Source organism: Leptopilina heterotoma, unplaced genomic scaffold (genome assembly GCF_015476425.1).
Source record: "Leptopilina heterotoma isolate Lh14 unplaced genomic scaffold, ASM1547642v1 Lhet_181, whole genome shotgun sequence".
NCBI classification, from domain to species: domain Eukaryota; kingdom Metazoa; phylum Arthropoda; class Insecta; order Hymenoptera; family Figitidae; genus Leptopilina; species Leptopilina heterotoma.
This window is the reverse complement of record NW_025110898.1, coordinates 443333-464803: the sequence shown is the minus strand read 5'-3', so window position 1 is coordinate 464803 and position 21471 is coordinate 443333. Positions and strand designations below refer to the sequence as shown.

The following is a 21471-nucleotide window of genomic DNA, read 5'->3' as shown; positions in this document are numbered from 1 at the left end:
AAGTCACTAGAACTTACTAGCATAGGAAATTTTGCTTTAACTCATTTACTATACTTATCCAAATATGTACAAAAATAAATAAATTTTTTAAAAGACGTCAATTACTCAATTTCCAATAAAATCTGAGATTATTAATTATTTTAAAAAATTTACTCTAAAAAACAGATTTTTAATTCTTTTTGCAATTATTTCAAGAAGAGATATTTTAAGTTTATAAGTTTAATTAACTTATAATATTTTATTCAATTTTTTAAGAAACATTTTTATTTTTTAAAACTCTGTAAATACTTATACATTTTCAAAAATACATAAAATCTTCAAAATTTTAAAGAGAAAAAACCGTATAAAAGAAATATTTTATAAAATTAACTTTTTTTTTAACAAATATAATATTTTGCTGAAAAATGATTAATATTGAGTTTTAAATGTTTATGAAATAAAATTTCGATTTTAGAATTTATATATATTTTTCCTCATTTAATATACATAATGTTGAAATTGAAATATGAATAAGGAAATAATATTAAGAAAATTTTTTCATTTTCTCTGGGTATATTTTGAATCCTGGGGATTCATTTGTCGGCCCCTGTTGTCGAGGTCGGCTTTAGTTCCTGCGCCATGATATCCAGCCTGATGTCCTGGACCTGTTGATGGATGATTTGGGTTGCACTGGTTTGTGCGGTTTGAAGTTTGGTACGTTATTTCTGTCAGCCATTCTGAAACATAAGTTAATAATCGCACGAATTATAAATCAGATTCGCAAATTTTTTTTTAAAATTTATTAAAAAAGACAAAATTTTTCTATTTAAATTTTTATATACGTATATATACAATATTTTTATTTTTTATGAAAATTTTATATTAATCTTATACATATGTGTGAATCATTTTTCTTTACTAATCAGAAATGGTTTTTGAAAAGTTTCTAATTGTATGAATATTAGAAATTTAAATAAAAATTTAAACTCAAAAAAATGTATAAAAAAAATTTTTATATGCACTTTTTGTTAAAAAAAACTTAATTCATAATTTAATTAAAAGTTTGACAAAAACAAAAATATTGGATTAGATTTAAATTTTGAAAAAAATTTTCCGCATTAATGAAACAAATAAATTCCTTAAATTTTAACTCATTTAAGTATGTATAAATTATTAAAAAATAGTGTTGATTAAAAATTTTATATTTTAAATGAAATTAATTTTTTTAAATCCGTTAAATTATTTATTTATTTCATATTTTTCACCTAAATTCCACTTCTTTGATGATTTTAAAAAAGTTTCTTTTTAATTACACATTTTATATTTATTTGGGGATAACCCTTATTTGGATATGTAACATTACATTTCAATTTTAAAATATAAATTTATATAAAAATTTACAAATATAAATTTATAAAATTTCTAAATATAAGTTTATAAAATAAATAAATATAAAATAATAAAATAAGCAACAGTTATAAATAATAAATAATTGAATAAACGATAAAACAATAAAACTACTCAACAATTTTAAACACTCGTTGCAAATTATTATAATTTTATAAAAAAAATGATTAAAAATAATGTACCTAAATCTTATTAAAAGAAGAAGATCGATCTAAATTATAAAGCAATAAGAGTATAAAATAAAAGTAATACAATAATTCAAAAAAATATAGAAATATAAATAAAAGATAATAATGTTAATAAAATACAAAATTTATATTTTTTTTTTAAATTATATATTATAAATCTTTAAAATTAAAGGTAAAATTAATTTCTTGTTTTTTAAAAAGTTTTGAAATAATATTTTGATTTTTTCTGTACTCACTTTGGTTTTCTAAGCACAAAGAATGATTTACTTTATCAAAAATGCCGAACGTAACAGTCGTAAGAGTCAAATACAACGCAATTTATTAGGGGATTTCCAATCTTCATTAATGAGATTCCCCTAAGACAAGAAATCGGTATTAAGTACCGAACACACGTTGAACATCTGATGCAATTATTACATGTGAACGCAAAAAGCGCGGGGATTTTGCAAAATGTTTCTCATCTTTTAAAAAATATACTTAAAAAAAATAAGAAAAATATTATCTAATTAAAAATTGTCTAATTCTGTTTTAAGACTTTTTTTCTTAATTTTAAATGTGGACTCAATTTTTTTTATCAATTTTCTTTTTAGACTTTTCAATTTAAAGAAAATGGAACTTTTAATCTAAAAATGAACATTAAAAAATTATGATTTTATTATTTTAAAGATTTTTAATTGAAATTTGAAAATTTGGCGGTAACTTATAGTTTATAAGTAAATTAAATAAATAAATTTTAATATAATTAAAGTAATTTTTAAATTCTTTTATTCTTTTTTTAAAAATAAGATTCAATTTTCTTTTAAATCTAAATCGAAGTCTTTTGTAAATCATTAAATCAAAGTCAACAATATATTTTTGAGTCAATGTATTTTAATAGCCTAACGACATAATGGTTTAAATAATATTATTTTAAATTGAAAATTTATACAAAACTTTTCTTAATGTTTCAAATAATACATTATATTAATTTTTATAAATAATTATTTTAAAAATACAAAAATTGTAAATTTGTCAAAATACGAATTTTACTTTCTTTAAAAAGTATAAATTTGTCAAAATACGAAATTTTAATTATTTTAAAATTATAAATTCGTCAAAATATGATTTTTTTAAAAATATAATAATTGCACATATAGGAATAATTTTTGATGCATTCAGAAAAATCGAAAAAATTTTCGCTGAGCTAAAATTCAAGTGGGATATTTTGTTGCGTAAACATCCGGCGATATAGATTATACATCATTTCATTTCATCAAAACATTCAATGTTAAAATTCAAAATTTTTTCATCAAATCTTTTTTGTTTGTATAATTGAAATAAATTTTTTTTATTAAGAGCGGTCAACTAAACATTTGGTTTTTTTTAATAAAATGTTTAGTTAAGTAAAAGTTTAATAAAAAAAAACATTAAAACTTTAATTAAATGTTTGTATTACATTTTTATTTCAAATAATATTTTAAATAAAATTATTGTTTCTAATTTTTACATTAATTAACAATCAGATAATAAAATTTTTTCAGTTTTTATATAAAAAATATAGATTTGAAAATTATGATTAAATTTTGTTAACTTGTTTTATTAATTTCAAAAGGTGAATTCCTCTGAAAAAATAACTAAAAAAATAAATTTTTATATGTTGAGAATATTATTTTGCGACGTGGTTAGAAACTTAGAAATATGAGTGTACCCTCATCTCCTTAAAAGATAAGAAATATATGTTTAGACGTAGTAAAATATTTTTTTATAATATCAAGACATTAGTCTTTCATATTCTTTATAATTTTTCATTATAATTTTATTATAATATATAATATAATTAATATTAATATCATTAATATCCAATATTATTAATATCATTAATATAATTAAATAAAATATTGATAAATTATAATAATTACTAGAATTAATGAAATATATATGGATAAATTTATTTAAATATATAAAAATTCATAAGTTTCATAATTCATATTTTATAAGTTATAATATTAATTAAAAAGTTTATTAAATAAAAACTTTCTATTTTCTTTCTAAATTTTGTTTAAATAAATCTATAGAATTATAATTTATAAAATTATTTTTACATTATATATATAATATTATTAAAATAATTTTACACAATTTTTAATAACTTATTAAATCTAAATTATTTTAAACAATATAATTTTTTTGAATACTTATAAAAGAGTGGGATCTCTCTTTTATGGTGTAAAATCAAATATTCTGATTCTGAATAATATTCGAGAACTTTCGTATAATTTCTCACTAAAAATAACCTTGGATACCTATATGGTTACTCATCAACTCCCTTCTCTCCTTATTTCTCTGTCAAGTACAATATAGTTTCTTTTAGAGAAAAAATTTTGAGTAACCATAGAGAATTTTTTTCAAAATTTTATTTATTTAAAGTAAATAAAAATATACTAAGAGTCTACTGAAAAAATTTAAATATTAAAAATAAAAGTTATATTATATAAAATTTTTATTTTATATATATTTGTAAATTAAAATTTATTTATTATATTTAATATATTTATATATATTTTTATATAAAAATATTAAAAAATAAATTAAAATTTGACTTTATTTTGCCTCAAATAAAGTTTAATTTTAGAACATAAATTTTTATTTTTAGCTCTGGAACAAATATATTGCTTTCTCTGCAACTTATCTTGAGGTTTGTGGTTTACAATATAATAAAATTTAGCCATAAAAGAATTTACAGTCGCAGTCATTTCACTTGACTTATTGCGTCAGTGAAGGGCTACTGTTTTCATTTAAAAAATTTATAATAAAGTCGATAAATTTTAAATTTATTAATTTTTCGAATTTTGGTTTTTTAAAAAATTTATTTTTAATTAAATATCTAGGTACGTAATTTTAAAACTAAAACCCATCAGTAGTTTTATAGAAAATGAATACATATACATATACATATAATCAGTATACCTATACTGATAAAAAATTTGATCTCTCAAAAATTTTTATTTTTTTACTATTTTTTTAGCATTATTTAGCATTTTTTTCGATAAAAAAAATTATTTTTACTTAAAAAAAAAAGGTTATTTTAACATAATTATCAAAATTGAAAAATAAAAAATTATTATGAAACTTTTTGTTATTTAACTGACAACAAGTTCTTTCATTCTCTCAAAGCTATACACATGAAATTATTTATACTCTTATCTTTATTTCATATGGAAAAAATACAATATTTTGCATATCAGAACTAAAAGAATAATTTTCAAAATAAAATTATTCTTTTCCTTTAGTTTCTCATTTTTATCTATTATTAAAAATGTTTTTCAATGTCTAAAAATATACTTTTAAAAGTTGTAAATTATTTGCTTTTTAATTTTTTTAAATCACGTTCATAATAATTTTTAAGAAAAATAAAATACATTTTGTAACAAAAAATTACTATAAGAATGTTTCAAAATTAAATTTGAAAAAGATTTTTGATTAATTAATCAATTAAAATTGTTAATTAACTTTATATTATAGCTGAAAATTTCACAGCGAAGTCTTAATTTTAAAGAAGTATAGCAGGGTAGAAATATAATTTAAGAAAAGTATATTATTATATTAACTAAATATAATATATTTATTTCGTGCGGTAATTACTTATTAGTGATAACGTATTTTAATACAGTGGATTTCATAATCATATTTTTTACGGCAATAAGGACACTTTCTAGAATTCGGATTTTGCTCGTTCTCATCTTCATACCCTTCAATGATACTATTTTCATTATACATTGGTAAGCAAATTTCGCAGAACGGTACATGACCGCAGGTGCGAAGGGCAAAACATGGCTGTCGTTCTTTGCAAATGCAGCAAACACTCACACCGCTCACACCTACAAGAAAAAAAAGCACTTTTTATCTCTGATTCAGTGAAATTTTTTTTGAATTTATATTAAGAATTTTAAAAATTTTATAATTTATTATTTCTTTATGCATCAAACACGAAAGATATTAAGCTTATTAAACCCTTATATTTTAAAGTGATTCTGATAGAATAAATTTATTGAAATTTATCAAATTAAAAATTTAAATGAATGAATTTTTGAATAATTTATTAATTTCAAATTCAAACTAAAAAAAAATTCAATTATTAATTAATTTACTAATTAATTATTGTTGTTTATTAATTTCAAAAATTTTAATAAAATTCTTTGCTAGAATTCAATTATTTTTATAAATAACAACATTCTTCGTAAGAGTTCAATTATTTTAATATAACATTTCACGAATGAATGCAATTATTTAAAAAAATTTTAAGAAATCCTTCTTGATAATTAAATTAGTTTTTTAAAATGTAAAATTTTTACAAAAATTCAATTATTTTCAAAAAAAAAATTCCATGAAAGAATTCAATTATTTTCTAAGATTTTTATAAACTCTTCGTAAAAATTCAATTATTTTTTAAAATATTAATAAATCCTTCGAAACAATTAAAATATTGTAAACAATTAAATTGTTATAAACAATTAGTTTCATTATTTTAATAAACAAATTTTAATTATATAAATGAGTCACTCGGATTGTGACACACGTAGTCATATAACGCATTTTTATGATTTAAAGTTAATTCAGTTATAAACAAACAATTTGATTAATTTATATTTTTTTAATTTGTTTATACACTTTGAAAGTATTTAATATGTAAAATTGTAATTATATAGCCTTAAAAAATAAGTTAAAAAAACTATATAATGTAATTTGTAGGTTTTTGGAGGTTAACTCTATAAGACACAATGTTTATTTAATTGCAAATATTGCAGAAATTTATACCTCTATTCCCTCTATTCATTCTGAAGTGATATAATTTTATAACAAAACACTTTATAGTTTTATGTTACAATTAAACTACAAAATTAGTTGCTTAATTTTACTTTTTAAGTAATTCAAATCTCTCAAAGTCAGATGAAACTTTACGGAGTTAAAAGTTACCGATTTTTGTGTTTTGGTTGCTAAGCAGAAAAAAATAATGAGTGCAAGAGAGATAGTTGATAGCACTATCCTTTTCACTCTCATTAAATTCTGCTTTCGGTTTTATATTTACGCTCACATTGGACAACTATATAACAAATATATTTAAATAAATAATAGGACCTCAATAAATATATAAATATATCTCAATTATTAATTATTATTACCTCTATTTTGATAGTAATAAAAGTTTATTTTTTCCGACATACATCACGCGTAAGCCTATCGCAAACACATATACATCCTCATTGGCCAAGTGATGTATACATGAATGATTCGCGCGCGAGACAAAGTATTTATTTATAGTAAACTATACTTGCAAGTTTAGCAAAAAGTGAGCATGAAGTGTGTAAAGGCACTTTTCTTCAGCAACTTGGAATTCTTATGTCTAATAAGAAAGAGCATAATATAAAAAATTTTAAATATCCCAATTACTTACAAGCTCTCATACTTTACGAGTATAAAAACATGGCTCGAGAATTCTTATGGGCGTTATGTATTGTTTTTACTATATATTTCGTCACAAGTTTAATAGAGAATTCAAACAAAATATTTTTCCACGGCTTGATAATTGGAGTAATGTTCTGCATTGTTTGCTTCCTGGTTTTACCGACTTTTTCTTTCAATAGAAAACTGCTCAAAGATGGCGACGGTAATGAATGTCCTAAGTAAAAAGTAAAATGAGTTTAAAATATAGATTAGGACTGTAGAAAAAGTAAAAAAAGTAACGCAAAATTTTTCAAAAGTAATCATACGTTTAATTTTTTTTTAAGAATATTTCTTATTTTATATTTTTCTTATATTCCTTAGAATTTTTCTTCTTTGGTCAAAAGGGTCAAAAGTTAAGATTGTGCAGGAAGCATAAAACCGAACAAGCAGAAATTCATGAGTGCAAAAGAGATAGTCGGATAGCACTGTCTCTCTTACACTCATGATTTTCTCCTTTCGGTTTAATTCACTTAGAAAATAATTTTTGTTAGAAGTTTAATTTTTATAATTTATCTACAAAATTATTAGTATTTAAATAATAATTCTACAAAAACGGTTTTATTTTTTACCTACATTTCGATCGAATTAAACTAAACTTTAAAGGCGGTTCCAGAATAGGTGCAAAAGGCAAGGTGGAAGTACAAGTGCAAGTGCGATTCCTATACATTTAGCATTGGTTCGCACTTGCACTTGTACTTCCACCTTGCCTTTTGCACCTATTCTGGAACCGCCTTAAGGTGCTTCTATACCTCCGGTGGATTGGTCAAGCAATCGGCTCGATGAATTTTCACGGTCGGAAAATGTACTTTCATGGCGGGTATTTTTGAATAAATAAATGTTGAAAAGGTTTTTACTTGAAAATTTATTTAAAAAAATGATTTTATCATAGAAATTCTTTTGAAATTTATGTTAAAAAACATGTTTTATTTTAAAAGTTATCAAATTTTAATTCAAAATGTTTTAATTTTCCAAAGAAGTGTAAAAAGCCTAATGTTTTTGAAATGCTAGTACAGACTGTTGGTTATGAATGTACATAACCTAGCGTTGTGTTGTCAGTTCATTATTATTTAATATAATAATAATTAAATCATTAAATTTAGAATATAATAATATCACAAGCACGACAACACAACGCTAGGTTATGTACATTCATAACAAACAGTCTGTATCGTCTGTACTAGCATTTCAAAAACATTAGGCTTTTTACACTTCTTTGGAAAATTAAAACATTTTGAATTAAAATTTGACAACTTTTAAAATAAAACATGTTTATTAACATAAATTTGAAAAGAATTTCTATGATAAAATCATTTTTTTAAATAAATTTTCAAGAAAAACCTTTTCAACATTTACTTATTCAAAAATACCCGCCATGAAAGTACATTTTCCGACCGTGAAAATTCATCGAGCCGATTGCTTGACCAATCCACCGGAGGTATAGAAGCACCTTTATAAAATTAGAATTGTTTTAACGGAAAAAATTGTAACTAGGAATTCGGCAACTGTGAATTCGACTTAATGGTTATTTTCTAGGGAATTGGAATCGTTTGTGACTATAAGCTACCCAACCCTGAATTTTGATATAAATCTAACCTTACCTACGAAATTCTGAGTTTCTAAAACGAACGCACTGCACTTGACGTTTAAATATCAACGCCGTTTTTTAAAAAAAAAATTATTACTCCAAACAAATACTTAAACTTCTCTCATCTGCAATTACTCAATTAAATAACTGACAAAAATCAGAAAGGTAAGGGCATAAATAATTAAATATTTATATTTAAATAAATTTTTCGTTTTAAATTATGTCGTATGTGTTTTTGAAAGTAATTTGTTTATGTTGACATAGTTGCAATATGATAAAATTCTAGTATATTCAGGTATTATTAATTTGATACATATATGTGTTTTATTATGGTGTTTCGTTGTAATATTATTAAATAAATTTAGCCTGATGAAGATGGTGAACCAAACTGTCGAAACGTCGCAACTTAAAGTATAGACACTAATTTTTTTTAATTATTAATTTAATGGAAATTATTATTATTTTCTAAATAACTAAAAAAAAATTGAGGAGCAAATTTTCAAAACTTGATAAAAATTTTCTTATATCGAGAAATTGAAACAAAGGACTTTTCTCACAACCACTGCGGTTAATTTTAAAATAAAAAATTTCTATAACAATTTTTTTACATTTACGACGTTTTTAATTCAACTTTATCATAATTAAGTGATTTAACGGGTTTGGGAAATTTTTTCTAATAAAAAACATAAAAATTAAGTTTTTAAATTGAAAATTCGTTGGTAATAGATTTTTTTCATGCTCAAATTTAAGTGATATGTCGATCTGTAAAGTTCTTAAAATATTTTAATCTTTCAGATGGGGAAAAAGAAAAACATGCAATTAGTCGTTCCAAGTCCTATGAAAATAGAAGTAAAAGATGAAATTGGTAAGAAAACTTAAGGCAGTGAAGTCGAAAATTTATTCTAGACGATTCTCCCTTAGTCCAAGATACCATCGATTCTAAGATAAATTTCATCCGTAAAACTCATCAGTATAGAATTAAAATTAAATGAAAGTTTTTTTATCATTCAGGTGACAATGATGTTAACGTTGCTAGAGACAGATTAAAGGGTGCTCTTCGAGAAATATTACATCATAGCGATTCAGCTTCCTCTGGTGACTCGAGCGAAGAAACTTCCTCTCAAGATTACAAGCCTAGTTATCGACGAATGTAAGTATTCTTTTTATTTTTTAATCTGTTATATTTCACTGAAAGTCGATGCGAACTTAAAATTATATGTGTATAAAAATTATATGACTAACATTATACGTAATACTTTTGCAGGATGTCTCTAGAATTCAAAAGTGAAAGAATGTAAAAATATTTAATATTTTTACATTAGACCATAATTATAACATTGAAATATCTGACAATAAGAATCTAACGAACGATGAAATTGATTGCTATTTAAATGGCATAAACGAATGTATTACACTTGCTATGAACACCACACTGCTAAAAATTAAAAGTAAAAACTCCATGGAAATTTACCAAACACCTCTTATTAGAAATATTATACTTGACGCTTGTCAGATCAATAATTGAATACGCATGCATAATCTGGTCTCCTTTTTATGTCTTCCACATAATCGGAATTGAACGTGTTCAAAATAAATTCCTTAGATTTGCTGCGAGAATACTTAATATTTCATTTGATTATCGTACCCATGATTATGAAGATTTAAGAACTTTAATGAACATTCCCCTTTTGACGTCAAGATTTCATTTCTCTGATATGTCTTTTTTGTACAGACTGATGAACGGAGCTATCTATTGTCCCTCACTCTTATCCATGGTAAATTTATCCGTTCCTAGAATGTTTACTAGACGTTATACGTTATTCTCAGTGGCATTTCATAGAATAAACTATGGTAATAATTCATTAATTGATCGAATCACTAGAGAAGCTAATTTAATTTCTAATGAAATAAACTTCTTTGATAATAATGCTACAAGGTTCACAACGGCATTGCGTAACATAATGTTTAATAGAAACTGAGATTATTTATACATAATAGAATTATTTACAATTTTTTTACGATTAGCTATTTGGATACATTTTTTTTTAAATTTGTGACGCTAAAAGCTACTTTTTCCAATCTTTGAGAATTTTCACGATTTTAAATTCGCTAAAATTCAGCTAAATAGATAATTTACACTTTAACGTAAATAATAAAAAGAAACTAAATAATAATTATTATTCTAAGTGCAATAATGATGTTAATTATAGGGATTCGGCCTTCCGGGCAAAAATGAGTCTGCATAATCGAAAAATGAAGAGACGTCGTCAGATGCAAATGGATCCTGCATTTCATCACACTTACGTTATGAAGCTATTCGATCGAAGTGTCGATCTCGCACAATTTCGTGAGGATACACCACTTTATCCAATTTGTCGAGCTTGGATGGCGAATCAACCACGAAATCCACATTTGGTTCCCAAGTAAGCTATTAACGCTTTAAAAATGTATTTTTTGAATTTCTGTTTTGAAATGAAAAGAAACGGTACTTTCTTTAATTTTTATATTAAAAATTAATTTAATATAAAATAAAATTATTTTTTTACGCTAATTTTATTATTTTAATTGTTTAAAAGAGTTCGGTCGCCGAGTCCGGAAATTGTGAATGAAATTAATCCAGACGATTCAATGTACGATTCAAATGGAGAATTAATGGAAGTCTTCACTTTACCGGAACCTTTATTGAGCGAGGAAGCATTTCCTAAGAACAGAATTCCTTCTCCAGTTCCAATCGAGAAAGAGGAACTCAACCTTGACTATGTAAGAAATTCCAATTTCTTTTTGTCTCGAAAAAAATCGTCACTAATTTTTCCAATTTTATCTCCATTAATAAAATCTTTCCTTTTCAATTATTTTGAAACTTTGAAAAATTGAGATATTTTTAATTTATTTTTGAAACAGTTTCATAATATTATTTACCACAAAAAAACTGTTTGTTTTAGTTTATTTAAAATTTCTAATATTTCTTTTTATTTAAAAATGAAAATATAAAATATTTAATAATCAAAAAGAGAAATCTAATGGATTGATTCAATAAAAATTGTATATTTATTTTATTTAATTCCTTCTTTGCAGGACGGACAAACGCTAAAATCAAAAGAAGCACTCATGAAAGAACATAAGGAACATTGGAGTGCGTTGAGAAAAAAATGGCACCAACAGGCACACAAAAATGAGCAACGTTTTGATAAAAGCGCTAACATACTCAGCACCATTTTCAAAAAGTTTGTATTAAAAAACTTTTCTATAGTTATTTTTCACTATAATTTTATAAATAATAATAATTCTTCTCCAAAATTTAATTATTTTAAAAAAATTTTCTCAATTCAATGATTTTCAATATCTACTATTCAAATAGAATTTTCCAAAGAATTCAATTATTAAAAAAAAATTTTATTTTTTTTTATTCTTAAAATAAACTGTGATTTCTGAAATTAAATTTAAGAGTAGAGTAAAAAAATATGAAATTAACATGACATCGAAAATAAAATAATCTTTTTCGAACTTAGGCTAAAAATATATTAATATTGATAATAAATTGGAATTATTTTTAACATTTTCTAATAATATTAATTGTGATAATAATAATCATAGCAATAATATGGCTTTCTACAAAAATTTACCCCAACGTAATAATAATAATAATAATAATAATAATAATAATAATAATAATAATAATAATAATAGTAATAATAAACTATTAATAATAATGTCAACATTTTTAACAAAGAAACATAATTGTTTCAGGGCTCAATCGGAATACGAATAAGACTCTCGCTCTGCAGTCAGTTTTATTTCGTATTTATCGAAGAAAGTTTTATACAAATATAGCACATCATCAGTAGGAAATTCACCCGAGGACGCCCTTCGATGTACCGCCTAATAGTAGTAGGAACACTAATCGCATATATATTTATATATATATATATATAAACTTTTATAAAATATGAGGCTCACTGGAGAGAAAAGAGGCGAATAAAATATGACCATACCTTATTTTAAGGCAAGAATACAATATAAGATTTTTATTTTTATCTTCTATTTTATCAAATAGTTTTTTGTCAAAAAACTGCTTCATTATTTTTTTTTAATTTTCATCTTAAGTTTAATAAGTCTTTTTATTTTGTTCCTTATTCGGACGTCCCTGGGTTATTTACACTTTCATGTTACTCCAAATTTTCCCTATATAATAATAAGTTTCAACACTAAAAAGACTTTTGTTTTATTTACTTAGAAATTCCCCTTTTGGAAAAAAAAGGTTTTTGAAAAAAAAGTTATTTTTTTTTTATAAAATCGCCTCAATTCTCGTCATAGAGGAAAAAGGGGCGGGGACGGGAAAGATCGACGCCAATTATTGTAAAGAGTAAAAAGGATCCTGAACACTTTTTTTTTTTTGGGAAGATTTAGATTTTGCGATGATAAAAAAGGAAATTGATATTTGTTCACTTATCAGTGAGTGAGAGTTCAAGAACTTGACGGAAAGTTTCCTCCTCGACAAGTCGACGTTGTTCCTCTTCAATTTGCTGTTGCTCCGAGAGTCTAAGGGCGATTTCTAATTGCTCGGCTGTTCCTTCAAATGCGGCCTCTCTGGATTCTTGTCCCGATGGTAAATCCCGACTCGCCTCGTCGGTCACGTAATCCGATGTCTCACGATAAAGTTCTAAACTCGCTTGTATTGCTCTGTGATGAGGAAAAAAAATTATTTTTCATTTACTTAATTATATAAAAAAAGAAGATGGAAAAAATAAATTCTTCTTTTCCTCCAATTTTTTTTTTGACACGAAACGCACCTTTCTATGTGAGAATTGACAGCAAAGAAACCATGCAAAATGAATAGATCAAAGGAATTAATTTATAAAAATAAAGATAAAGTAAAATAAAAAAACCAAAAATGTGTGCTTTTTTGTAATTAAATATTATTTTTTATTTATTTTGTAATTTTCATACCTTTGAAGTTGTTTTTCCTCTTCGGCAGAAATACTCGGAGTTGCGGGTCGCGATGGCTTTTGAACATTCAACGCTTCCCAAATATCCACCTTTGGGAAAAGAAATAAAATTTATATTATAAAGTTACGTAAAATGCTAGGAAACAACTAAAAAGCAACTTTAAACTAAATTCGACCTAATCATTTTCTACAAAACGTAAAATAAAATTTTGGTTAAAAATGGAAATTCTAGCATCTATAATTCTACATATTTAAAAAAAACTTTTTAAAAAATTCAGTGAAATGAAAGTTTAAATAATTCTATATTTTGAGGATTTTTTAAAAATAGAAATTCTACTCGCAATGTTAATTTTGAATAAATATGAAAATTCTGTTTGAAAAAAATAAAATTTTCGAATGGGAATTCTAGCTGAGAATAAATGGATTTTAAGAATTCATGCGTTCCGAAAAGAAACCGAGAATAGTGATGAGAACTACTTAGCTAAAAATCTACCTTTCTCTTTAAATTCGAATATCCTCCTCCTACCTCGTCTCTTTCACTTCCAGCTTCTATCAGACTTTGTTGAATAGCAAATTGAAGTAAATCGTCCTCTTCCTCGACGCTAAACTGTGTTCGAACCTCTGCACCTGTGTCCAAATTTTTCGAATATCAAATCATGTTTTTTTTAAATATTCAATTTTTGATTAAGAAATAAACAAATATTTTAATATTAAAATATAAAATTTTAAATAAATCAATATTAAAATATATAATTTTATATTTTAAATATTTTAATATTAAAATATAAAAATTAAACATATAAAATAAGTGAAATTTTATATTTAAATATATAAAATTCGTAATTTATTTTCCAAATAATAAATAACATACCCAATTTGACGTAACCTGGTGGGGCTTGAAAGCAAATATCGTCAACGATACAAGTCATTCTATTCATTTCCTGCAGCCGACTAACATTTGAAATCTCTTGATCCATACCAAAAATATTTCCAAAGGTAATTCTCGCGTTTAAAATATGGAAGAGCGGAATTTCTGTAAAAAAGAATTATATTGTTGTAAATTCTCAGAATGATAATAGAAAAAATCTAGTAAAAATTATTTCTTTGTGTAAATATTTATTATTATATAATTATTTGTTTATGTAAATGTGTAAAATTTACCAATTTTCACGGGGAATCCAGCAGGTAATTGCATTTGGATAAAGTCTTTTAGTTTGGCGAAATGAGAACTGGATATTGCCATAAGATCCACAATTGGCATTATTTGTTCTTGAAGACTAAGAGGATAATCTTCGCAAAGCCATAAAGTAGCCTAGAAGAAAATTATATTTCAAAAATACGTTCAATAAATATTTATTTTTTTTTTAATTTAATTTTTTTTTAAAATAAAAATTAACGTCTTACTTTGAATTTTTGTATCTTTGTATTTACTTCCTTCGGCCGGCCAATATCTCTTCCATTTAAATTCACATTTGGATCGAAATATTCCTCGGCCGTGATATTGGAGGGATTTCCAACGTTAGTGAATTCTTCCTGTAAAAGAAAATGTAAAATTAATATTTTTACACTAAAAAACTTTATTCATAAAAAATAATTTTAAAAAAATTAAAAAATTTTTTTTAAATATGAAAAAAATAACGTACACTTGCAGCCGCCCCGTAGTTTTCTTGCTGCTGTTGCTCGGCAATTCCCAAAAACGATTGAATTGGCGTTCGCGGTGCTCTCGCCCTCGCCTTATCCGCTTCTGACAAATGTTCAATTCTAGTTTTCGTTATTAATTCTACATTACTAGCACTAAAGACTTTACACTCGTGGCCATTCACCGATTCACTTTTGTCGGATCGCCAGCCCCAGATTCCTGCCTTATTTCTAAAATTACATATCAATATTTCTTTAAATTTTTAATTCTTAATTTTTAATTTTTAATCTTAAAAATCTTACAAATTAAAAAATTTTTTAAATCTTAAAATCTTAAAAATCTTACAAATTTTAAAATCTTAAAATTCTTAAAAATCTTAAAATCTTAAAAATTTTTAAATCTTAAAAATCTTAAAAATAAAAATTTAATCTTAAACAGTAAAATTAAGAAAAAAAAACATTATTGAAAATTTAGAATTAAATATTTTAAATTTTATTTTGAAAAATACTTATTTTGCAAAAATACCTTTCAAAACTAATTTTATCCGTGTCAATATAAGTAGTAACAATAGGATTTGTGAGTCTAGCTAAAATTCCCTCCTCGGAAGGTTCCATTAGTTGAATATTTTCATCCCCAATAAGATTCATGTGTTCGACGTAAACTTTTCTCGTCTCATGATCCACCTCCATCATTGTTGCTCCATCGTCTTTGTTATTAAAAAAAAAACAGAAATACAAACAAAATTAATAAACATTTCCCATTAAAAATCAAGAGTAAAAATTTTTAAATACATTTTTATGAGAATATCTCTGGAACCTTCAACTATAATGTCCCTCACATCTATTTTGTTAATTTTACTTAAAAATTTTTTTAAAATTTATTTTAAAATTTTTTTGTTAATTTTATGTAAAAAAAAATGTTAAAAATGTTAACAATGTTCCAGAGATATGGCCATTAGTGAAATATTGTCTAACAATAGAAAACATTATCTACATATAGTTTTTTTTTTCTAAAAATTCTAAAGAGAAAATTATTCAAATCTTGTTATATTTAGGATTGAAGAAGCATTATTTCTACTATGTATATAGTAATAAATAGAATGTATGTGAAATTAAGATCAATCGATTACGGAATAAATTTTTTCAAATTGGATTCTGTGAAGAAAATGGGATTAAAAAACGTTAGAAAAGCGATCTACGAATCTACAATCTTTCACCTGCGTGATCGCCTTTCATGCTGAAGACATAACTGCGATCGCACCTAATCGTCGTCAGAGGTGGATTTGGTGTTGCTTGTAATGTTTTTCGAAATAAAACCGTTAATTCACAATAATTACAGTCAAAAATTTTTCAATTCACTTTATAATTTTTAAATTAAAAATTTTTTTTTTAAAACTAACTTATTTTTTTGAAAATTAGAAAATTTTAATTACTTATTCTTTAAAAAATTAAAAAAATTTAATTACTCATATTCTTTAAAAATTAAAAAACTTTAATTACTTATTTTTAAAAAATTAAAAAGTTCTAATTACTTATTTTTAAAAATTACAAAATTTTAATTACTTATTTTTTTAAAAAATTAAAAATTTGAATTACCTACTTTTTAAAATTTTTTAAAAATTCGTTTTATTTTTTGAAAAATTTATATTTGCCATATAATAAAAATTGTAAATTTTTAGTACCTTTGGTAAATTTAAAAATTCGTCACACGATATTTCGGGGTTAATTATAATAAGCGGCTCAAATTTTTCATCGAGAAGTAGTAATGAAAATAGAAAAAAAATAAAAGAACAAAAAATACTCACTTTGACCTTTGAAAATGTAACTACGATTTCCCCGTTGCCAATTCGCGTGATCAAAGCCCAAAAGGGTCGTGTCGATTCTCACATTACTTCCTTGCTTGTAAACCTTGTAAGTGTCACTTGGACACATTCGAGAGGCAAGAGGTACTGTAAAGATAAAAATCAAAAATTAATCACAATATACGGTGAATTATTAATAGGCACAGGTAATAATTAATAATTAATAATTAATTATTAATAATGAGTAGAAATAATAATAATAATAAAAATATTAACATTATATTTAATAAAAATCGTAAATCCTACTTTTAGCTTGAATTTAATATTAAAATATTTTTAAGACTAAAATAGGAAATTAATCATAACTTATTATTTTAAAATATAATAATAATAATAATAATAATAATAATAATAATAATAATAATAATAATAATAATAACAACAATAATAAACAATATGAATAATCATTAACGTCCTTTGATATTTAATTATTGAAAATAAATAATTTATTTTTAATGTATGTTTTAAAGGACCTTAAATAAATAATTTATTAAAAAATTTCACCTTAGCGTTAATTTTACTTGTAAATTATTCAAAATTAAAAATTAAATTATTCAAAAAGAGAAAAATAGCTAGACAATTAAAAATTGATGAAAATTTTTATAAAGGGTTTTTTTTTACAAAAAGACAGACAAACACTTGAAATAAAATAAGATAAATTTTGTTCGACTGACCCCAACTTGTGAATTCCCATTTCATTTCTACGTAAAAGTCTGGAGCCTAAAAAGTCAATAAAAATTAGAATTATGTAGAAAAATGGTTTCTTTTTTTTTCTATTTTTGTACTTATTCTTTCAAAATTATTTGTTTCATTAATATTAATTTTATTATTTTAATTTCTCTTATACCTGTTTGAGTTTATGTAGCAGTTCCGGAATTCCAGCGACACGATTGCAATATCTTTGGTAGTCTCGTCTTGCAAGAATACTTTGAAGTAATTGAGGATTTCCTGTTCCCACGGCTTCTTGTACAACTAAATAATTATTATTAATTAATTACTTAATATTATTTTTTTACACAAATTTTGAAATTTGAGAACAAATTTCTTACATATAGGTAATTCCACGTGAAATTTTCCTATGATTTTTATTTATTTATTTATTTATTTTTCCTATAATTTTAAAATCGGTTAAACATATTTTTTCCCGTTCTTTATAGAAAAATATTAAATACGTATTTTTTAATTTTCTTCAGGGAAAAAAACCCGATAATATAGAGAAAATTTTCCCAAAAGTCCAGAGATGGGCCGATTAAGTTATTTTTATTTTTTAGAGTTATTATTTTTAATTATAATTTTTTTATTTTTCTAGAGTAGAAGAAAAAACTTACCACTCCATCCTTGTGTATTTTCGGTATTAACATTCGCCTCATGCTGCAGTAAAACCATTGTCGAGTCCTGATGACCGAGAGTTACGGCCAACATGAGTGGCGTTCTACCTCTACAGTCATGTTTCTCTATATCGTGCTGTAAACAAAAAATTTATTAGAAATTTTTTATCTCTAACCTATTAAAATAAAGTCTAAATTTTAATTTTTCGAAAATAAAAAAATAAATAAATAAAAAAAAATTAATAACTTTTCTTTAATAAAAAGCAGCAAAAATCATTTTCTAAGCAAAAAATGAAATTACTTTTTCAAAAGTAATTTATGACATTAATAAAATAAAAAATATCGAAGCAATGTACATATAAACAGCATAATATCTAGAACGGAAAGAATTTCGTTTTTAGGGCTTCTTTCTACTGTGAGGCTTCCTGACTTCTTTTTTCATTTTTTTCACATGAATATAATTTTTACAAGGACAAATTTCAAAAAATAATTTATATAAATACATGATTTTTTATACGTTTCCCACAAAAGGCAAAAAAAAAAAAAAATCAAGAAGTAGTTCTTTTGAAAGAACTTTTAATCAACGTCGAATTATTTTCAGAATTTTCAATTAAAATTATTATTTTTAAAAATTACATTATTTTTACGAAATTTAATGAAATTTTGTCAAAAAAAAAAGTGTAATTATGTACAAAAACTCTAATAAAATTATATAAAAAAAATTTTCTCTATGAATAATTTTAATATAATTTAATAGAAAAATTGTAAATTACAATTAATAATAAACACGATTATTTTAAAAACTTAAAAGAAATTCTCCATAAAATTCAATTATTTTCAAAAATTTAAGTAAAAATTATTTTAAAAAAAACTCCATTATTTTCAAGAAAATTGAAATAAATTCTTCAAAAAAATTCAATTATTTCAAAGAATATTTCAATAAAATTCCAATAAAAATCTTTTCAAGAATTAAATTATTTTCAATACAATTTTAATTACATTTTCTCGAAAGAATTCAAATTTTTTGAAAAAATAATTTTAATTAAATTTTATTAAAAAGTTTTTTAAAATAATTGAATCCCTGCGAAAAAAATCATATTATTTCTGCAAATAATTGTATTTTTTGCAAAATTAAAAAAAAAATAATTTTAATTTTTGAGAAAAGTTTAAAAATAATTTAATTTTTTCCTAGAATTAAATTAAAATTTGAAAATAATTAAATTACAGCAGAAAATTTTATGTTTTATGAAAATAATTGAACTCGTGTGAAAAATTAAATTATTTTTTTTAAAATAATTGGATTTTTCGGAGAATTTTTAAATAACTGAAATTTTCGAAGAAATCAATTTTATATTGAAAATCAATGAAATTCTGATAAGAATTTTATTGTTTATATAAAAATAATTGAATTTTTTATAAGATTTTTTATTATATTTATAAATGAATTTTTTGCAATGAATTTTATTACAATTATTGGAAATAATTTAAATAAATTTCAATTATTTTACAAATTTTCAATTAAAATTATTTTAAAAAATTCTATTAAAAATAATTAAATGTTTTAAATGAATTTTTATTCAAAATAATCGTGGGAAGACCGATTAATTTTTAGAAATATTTCAATTTTCGTTTCTTAAAGTAATTGAATTTTTTTTTTTTAAATAAATAATTAAAATTGTTTGAACTTTTATTAAGGGGGCATATACAGTCATGAGGTCAAAAAAAGGCGCTTTTTCTTTATTTATTTTCTTTGGAATGGTTCAATATTTTTATTCAAAAAATTTTGCATATTATTTGTAATGTTATTAAAAATAACCATTTATTTTTTTTTATTACAAAATATTAATCAATTTCTTCGTTATAAATAATTGAGAGAAATTCGACAAATTAATTTTATAAAATAATTAAATTTTGTAAATTAAATTAATGAAATTCGAAAAATATGAAACGATTCTTTTTTATCACAAAGATCAAATCTTCTGAAATAAAAAATTTTGAAAGATTATAAGAAATATTAACTTGACTTTTTTCCGCATTGAATGTATTAGCAGAATTTTTTACCCGATCTTATCATCGCTTATCGGGAATAAAGAAATTTATTATTGACAATACTAGTTTTTTATTGTTACAAACTGTACATTTAAATTCATTATTATATTTTCAGAATTGAAAAAAAAAACTTGTTGGAAAAAAATTATTTAACAAGAATGATATATAAATTTATTACTTTTCACGATTTTGTCAATTGTTTATTTTGTTATATAATTTATAATAAAAACATAAACAAATAGGACATTGAAAAAATAATATTGTTTTGTTGTTTTTTCTTTAATTCTAGTTACCAAATTTGTGGACAACTCCTTATCAAGTTGAACATAATCGTTATTCCAAACGAGCCAGTGGAGTGGATAAGCTTTTCGAATTTTTTCTACATTCACCATTATTGGGGAAATGAATTTTTTAACATTAAAAAATTTAAATGGTCTAAAATAAAATACGTCACAACATCCAAGAATGAAAGAAAATTTGACAGATGATATCAGACGATTTTAGAATGGGATCCATTTGTAAGGGAATAAACTATGTAAATTTAAAAGAGAGTAAACTTGAAATAAATTTTATTGCCTTTAAGGGCAATTCATAGTTTTGTCAATTGGAAGGGATGGGTAACTAAAAGAATCAATAAGGCTGTGTTTACAGTCCTGCATTTTTATCGAACGATGCGTTTTACGTTGAGCAATGAGTGCGACAAGGATAGAAGTATATTTCTGTTTTTCTCTCTTTTTATTATTCAACGTAAAACGCAGCATTCAAATGTTAATTTGTTGATTGTTAAATTAGCCGAAATACCAAGAATGTAACGAATGTAACCGACAATTAAATTCTCAGAATTTAAAAGAATGTAACATAGCCTTACTTTTGTCATTACACTTTTAACTGCGATTGTCCGGCGTTGTTTTTTTATTTAGTAGTTATTTATTTATTACAGTGGCTATATATTTAAAGATTAAAAAAAGGACAAAACCAAAGAGTGTAGTATGGAAATATTTTAAAAGC

At 23.3% G+C, this 21471-nt stretch overlaps 3 protein-coding genes across 5 annotated transcripts; 1 reads left to right on the top strand and 2 right to left on the bottom strand.

The window, feature by feature from the left end:
- Window positions 1–448: 448 nt before the first annotated feature.
- Window positions 449–1892, bottom strand: LOC122500088 (the record flags this gene model as incomplete). Its single annotated transcript, XM_043608813.1, has 2 exons — window positions 449–716; window positions 1811–1892. Coding segments are annotated over 2 exons (261 nt in total), but the record flags the coding sequence as incomplete, so codon positions are not given.
- Window positions 1893–8649: 6757 nt separating this feature from the next.
- On the top strand, window positions 8650–12655 carry LOC122500105 (protein lin-37 homolog). The gene is made up of 7 exons (XM_043608839.1): window positions 8650–8805; window positions 9436–9505; window positions 9652–9790; window positions 10851–11063; window positions 11217–11400; window positions 11716–11864; window positions 12388–12655. The coding sequence occupies exons 2-7, from the start codon at window positions 9436–9438 to the stop codon at window positions 12407–12409; spliced, it is 777 nt and encodes a 258-aa protein (XP_043464774.1). The 5' UTR covers window positions 8650–8805; the 3' UTR covers window positions 12410–12655.
- Window positions 12413–20997, bottom strand: LOC122500103 (ankyrin repeat domain-containing protein 13D). 3 transcript variants are annotated; one of them, XM_043608836.1, is made up of 14 exons: window positions 20757–20997; window positions 18415–18550; window positions 17934–18058; window positions 17761–17806; window positions 17030–17173; window positions 16442–16516; window positions 15751–15931; window positions 15230–15455; window positions 14991–15119; window positions 14748–14898; window positions 14458–14619; window positions 14080–14213; window positions 13588–13676; window positions 12413–13320 (listed from the first exon to the last, which is right to left on the bottom strand). In XM_043608836.1, the coding sequence occupies exons 1-14, from the start codon at window positions 20853–20855 to the stop codon at window positions 13083–13085; spliced, it is 1935 nt and encodes a 644-aa protein (XP_043464771.1). In that variant the 5' UTR covers window positions 20856–20997; the 3' UTR covers window positions 12413–13082. The 3 variants fall into 3 exon arrangements, with proteins under 3 accessions (XP_043464771.1, XP_043464772.1, XP_043464773.1); XM_043608837.1 differs by having other exon boundaries at window positions 14113–14213; XM_043608838.1 differs by lacking the exon at window positions 16442–16516.
- Between the last annotated feature and the right edge of the window lie 474 nt (window positions 20998–21471).